The sequence below is a fragment of the Elephantulus edwardii genome, unplaced genomic scaffold (assembly GCF_000299155.1).
Source record: "Elephantulus edwardii isolate Elephantulus edwardi_28Jun2011 unplaced genomic scaffold, EleEdw1.0 scaffold00348, whole genome shotgun sequence".
Classification (NCBI taxonomy): domain Eukaryota; kingdom Metazoa; phylum Chordata; class Mammalia; order Macroscelidea; family Macroscelididae; genus Elephantulus; species Elephantulus edwardii.
Genome location: NW_006400098.1, coordinates 1,479,228 through 1,484,656, shown reverse-complemented (window position 1 = coordinate 1,484,656; position 5,429 = coordinate 1,479,228). Strand labels below are relative to the sequence as shown.

General features: G+C 50.5%; 1 protein-coding gene across 1 annotated transcript in view; it reads left to right on the top strand.

The window, feature by feature from the left end:
* The window catches only part of RDH13 (retinol dehydrogenase 13 (all-trans/9-cis)), a 20,069-nt gene extending 15,351 nt beyond the window's left edge, over window positions 1-4,718 (top strand). Inside the window, exons 5-7 of the mRNA XM_006901877.1 lie at window positions 2,070-2,282; window positions 3,673-3,774; window positions 4,486-4,718. Coding sequence (XP_006901939.1) covers window positions 2,070-2,282; window positions 3,673-3,774; window positions 4,486-4,718 — 548 coding nt within the window. The remainder of the gene's footprint in view (window positions 1-2,069; window positions 2,283-3,672; window positions 3,775-4,485) is intronic.
* Window positions 4,719-5,429: the final 711 nt, after the last annotated feature.

The window sequence follows — 5,429 nt, the reverse complement described above, 5'->3', positions numbered from 1 at the left end:
GAGTGGGGGGGGGTCACAGGCCTGGGAGGGCCCCTGGCCTCGTTGCAGCGGCAGTGGGGACTGTCTTGCACCCAGCCAGACCCACGTTTGCTGGCCGACTATTGAATGGACCATGTGCCAACTCTTCATCTGCTGGGGGACGCCTTTGACGTCGGCGCTTGTCAGCCTGTCCTGCCTCCTCTTGGCCAGTCTCTTAGTTCCTCTGCCCGTCCTTCCAGCTCTGTCAGCCTGCCTGTATCAGCCGGCCCTTCAGTTTGTCAGTCACCCCTGCACTTCATTCTTTTTAATCTGTGCCTGTCTTGCACTCCTGCTCAGGGAGAGAAGGACTTGGTGATTGGCTCTACTGAGGATTCTTGTGAAATATTGTGGAGTCGGGTATGACCCACAGCGACCCCGTGAAGGACAGATCTGAGCCCTGTCCTGTCGTGTACCGTCCTCACTATCTCTGTCACCCCTGAACCTGAGTCAGTGTGTCAACCCACCTGGTTAAGGTTATTCCTCTCTTTCCCCACCCCTCCAAGCATGATGTCCCTCTCCAAAAAATAGCCTCCCCTAGCAGTGTGCTCGAGTATGTGAGATGAAGCCAACGGAGATTACAGCCGATACAACCCTGTGAACGCTCTTCAGGCCTGGACTGGAGGGCACCCTGCAACTCAGGTTTCAGCCTAAGCATAGACAGTCCTAGGAAGTGAACAGTAACAGCAGTGAGGGCACCCTTCCTAGAGCAGTGTAGCATCTGAAGTCAGAAGGGCACTAGATGCCTGGGGACAGAGCTCAGAAGACAGAACAGAGCTCAGAAGAAAACAGGACCAGTGGAAACAGGAATCCCAGGGAGGGAGTGGGAAGAGTGCTGTTACATGCTGGGGACCACAGTCAACCTCACACTAAATGGGATGGGTTGTTAAATGGGAAACCATTTTGCTTAGGAAACTGTCACTCAAATCACAAGAAACAAAAACCTACAAAACACCCAAAAGATTACAGCTAATATAACCCAATGGGGCAGCTCCATCACAAGGGGCTACTGAATCATAATCAACTCTATGGTAGCTGACACCTGGGGGCGTGAGTGGAAGGTGCCACTGCCATCTGGTGGGAGGAGGTCGGGGATGCAACTCTCCTGCAATGCCCAGGAGAACCTCACCGCACACGTTGCCGCACACATTTAAATTGACAGCTGTGCTTAGATGCACATTTTGCCGTCATTTGCGGCAACGTGTTAACCCAGCGCACTGAGTGGCTGCAGCTTAGAATTTGTGTCCTTGCAGCCAAGGAGCACCCTGGGTGCATTTCCTCCAAGATAAATATGTTGGTTCTTTTAGCAGTTCCTTGGGCTAGTCAGTATTCTTCGCCAACATTTTAATTCAAAGGCATCAATACTTCCTTGGTCATCCTTATTTACTGTCCACCTTTCGGATGCATAGGTAGCAATTGAAAATGCCTTGGCATGTAGCTATTATTTTTTTCTTTTATCATTTGTGTGTACCATCAAACCAGATCTGACTGGTAGAGGAAGAGATTTGTCCTTCCTTCTCTAGCAGAGCATCTGGTGGATTTGAACTATTATTGTTATTTTTTTAAATTTTAAATGTGTTTTTATTTGTAAGACATTATTTATTAAGAAATCAGGTATACTGTTCTAATATGATGGTGAAAGTATTATTTTTTTTTAAAATTTTATTATTTTGTGTGTGTGTACCGTCAAATCAGATCTGACTGGTACAGGAGGAGATTGCCCCTCCTCCTCCAGCAGAGCACCTGGTGGATTCAAACTATTATTATTTTTTTAAAAAATTTTAAATGTGTTTTTATTTGTAAGACATTATTTATTAAAAAATCAGGTATACTGTTCTAATCTGCTGGTGAAAGTATTTTTTTAAAAATTTTGTTATTTTTGTGTGTGTACTGTCAAATAGGATTTGACTGGTACAGGAAACTGGCCCTCTTTCTCCAGCAGAGCATCTGGTGGATTCAAACTGTGCACCTCTTAGATTGCAGTGCAGTTTCTTGCCACGAGGCCATCAGAGCTGCCTAAAATTTTTTTTTTAAATTGGTTTTTCTTCATCCAGGTCACTTCCTTTTGACGAACCTTCTGCTGGAAAAACTGAAGGCCTCAGCCCCTTCTCGGATCATCAACCTCTCGTCCTTGGCCCACATTGCCGGCCACATAGACTTCGAGGACCTGAACTGGGAGAAGAGGAAGTATGACACCAAGGCAGCGTACTGCCAGAGCAAGCTGGCCATTGTCCTTTTTACAAAGGAGCTGAGCCGGCGGCTGCACGGTACGTGGGCGGGGAGCCCCTCTGCTTCCCTGGACTAAGTAGTCCAACGCTGCTGTAACAGGACTGTGGAAACAGAAGCTGTGTTCTTTCACAGTTAGGGATCTGAAAGTCCGAACTCAGGGCCACAGCTCTGGGGGAAGGCTGGCTCTCCACTGGCTGTAGAGAAAGGTTCTTGTATCCTTGCCGTGGGTGCAGCATTCTGAGGGAATTCCAGCATTCCTCTATGTGAATTGGTGTCAGAGTTCCCCTGGGTCTAGGAGGTACCTATCACAGGGATCTTGGCCACGAGGATGCACTCCGCCCTTCACTCCTCTTTGCTAATGCTAATAGGTTTCCCTTTCTGTGTGTGCTCCTTCGTCCTTCTCTCCCTTATAAACTAGAAGGTGTTGCAGGACATGACTCAGGAAAACTCCCCTTTCCTCAGACCAGGTGGTCTTAGTAAGGGCATTGCACCCCAATATCCAAAGTTCTAAAGAGCAAGGATGTCAGTTTAAAGACTAAGGTGCACCAGAGTCAAGCTATGGTGATTTCAGTTGCTTTTTGTGTGTCTTGACAACTGGACAGTGAGTAAAGGTGACAGAAGAAGAATCGATGCCTTTGCGTTGTGGTGTTGGAGGACTGAATATCCCGTGGACTGCCGAAAGAACAAACAGATAGGTCTTGGAGGAAGTGCAACCTGAGTGCTCCGTAGAGGCAAGGATGATGAAATTTCCTCTCCTATGCTTGGGGCATGTTGTTAGGAGAGACATGCTGGGAACGATAGAAGGCCAATCAAAGAGAGGAAATCCTCAAAATTAAAAAAAAAAAATAAAGGAAGACCGTCAATAAGATGGATTATGGATTGACGGTGACTGAACATGGGGCCACAGTGTCTTGGAGGTGGTGAGGACGACACTGGACAGGACAGTGATCAGATCTGTTGTTCACATGGTCGCTATCGGTCGTAGTCGACTTGATGGCACCCAACAACAACAACAACAACGTCCCACCCTTAATATTCCCACAGCTGATTGGCTTATCAGGTCATGGGGAGACCACTTCCCTGCCTTGTTAAGTCATTCAGTCCAACACACAGAGAATCGTGGCCCAACCAAGTTAACTCACACTTTAGGGGGCCCAATCCAATCCATGACCCAGCAGTGAAGTGTTAACGTGGTAGGTGAGGTCTGGACTTGGGTCTAGAGAAACAGCATCATTCAGGTGGGGCCAGAGTTCAGCCTTCCGGGTCAAGGGTGGGCCTGCCATCTCTCTGCCCAGCCTCACTCTGCTTCTCTGCCCGGGGGCTGGTGTGACAGCCAAACATGCTGCAGCCGGTGTGGCCAGAACGCAGCTGGGTAGACACGGGCCTGCTGTCTCTCCTCCTATCCTCACTCTCTGCTTCTCTGTCCAGGTACCGGTGTGACGGCCAACGCGCTTCACCCTGGCGTGGCCAGGACGCAGCTGGGCAGACACACGGGCATGCACAACTCCGCCTTCTCCAGCTTCACGCTTGGTGAGTCCCGTCCTTGCCCACCGGCCCTCTCGGCTGACTCCCCACTCCTCTCTCCGGCCTGAGCATCAGGACCTCCTGTAGACTCTGTCCCCTCTCGAGGGCCTTCACTCCTGCCCTTTCTTCTGGGTCTCCTGGGGGCAGGGGAGAGGCAAGTCATCTTTCTGTGTTTCTTTAAATCTCTTGTACCAAAATGAGAGGACTATGAGATAGACGGAGCGCTGGTGTCCCTATCCACGGGGGCCACACACGCTGGTTGACTTGATGGATGACCGAGATGCTCTGTGTAGATACCAGACCTTTCTGCTCTCTGAGTCCGACCCATAGCTGACCTTCCAGCGGGTTTTCAGAGACAGTTAATCTCACAGGAGGAGATTGCCCATCCTTCTCCTGTGGAACGGCTGGTGGATTCCAACCGTGTGACTTTGGGATTGCAGTGCAGCTTCTTGCCACTAGGCCACCAGTGCTAGAGAGAGAGAGAGAAAGAGGGAGGGAGGGAGAGAGAGAGAGAGGGAGAGAGAGAGAAAGAGAGAGAGAGAGGGGTAGGTGGAAAGCTGGCTCAGGATGCAGACAAAAAAAAATAAGTGTTCATAGTGGACACTGTTTGCTGCAATGTGGGTATGGGGTGATTCCTAGCCCCCCTGAGCCCCTGAGGGAGGGGAGGGCCTCTTCCAGGAACGTGTGCACAGTGTACGCCTTCTGGACCGATTACAGGGCCCATCTTCTGGCTTCTGGTCAAGACCCCCCAACTGGCCGCCCAGCCCAGCACCTACCTGGCCGTAGCCAAGGAATTGGAAGGCGTCTCTGGAAAATACTTCAGCGGACTCAAAGAGAAGGCCCCGGCCCCGGAGGCCGAGGATGAGGAGGTGGCCCGGAGGCTGTGGGCTGAAAGTGCGCGCCTGGTGGGCCTGGACACATCCCGGGACGGTCACCCTCTCCCCAAATAACCCGAGAGTCTGCAGACTGGATGTGGCCGCCATCCCCGCAGCGCCCTCCGGGTGGCAGTGTGGCACCGTGTCACCGCCCCACTGACCACAGCAGCTGGAGGGGCACGGTGGCAGGTGGGCACCTCTGAAACCCAGCAGAGGGTCAGCTGGCAGTCAGCTCCCACTGGACGGCACTGAGACAGCCGGCCGGCCTGCAGGTGGGCACCGGGCTGGCCCAGAACAAGCTGGACCGGAATGGCCGAGTGAGGGGTGACCTCTGAGTGGTCATCTGTGATTTCACGTTGAGTGAGGCATATGTCGTGTCTTCCTCTCCTACAGTCCTCTGTCAGAGTCTTCTTTTTTAAATTAAAGGAAAAATGAAAAAAAAAGAAGTGATTTGGGTGAAAATTTACAAAGCAAAAATATGGTTTCCATTCAACAGTATGTACACATTTTGTGACAAGACACTTGGTTACAGTCCCACCGGATTGACAGCAGCCTTCCCGCCTCACCCTTCTGTGTTGTGTTTTTTTTTTTCTTTTAAAATCTAATTTTTATTATTATTTGTGTGTGTGTGTGTATACTGTCAAATCGGATCTGACTGGTACAGGAAGAGATTGTCCCTCCTTCTCCAGCAGAGCATCTGGTGGATTCGAACTGTGCACCTCTGGGATTGCAGTGCAGCTTCTTGCCACTAGGCCACCAGAGCTCCCTTTTTTTCCTTTCTTTTTA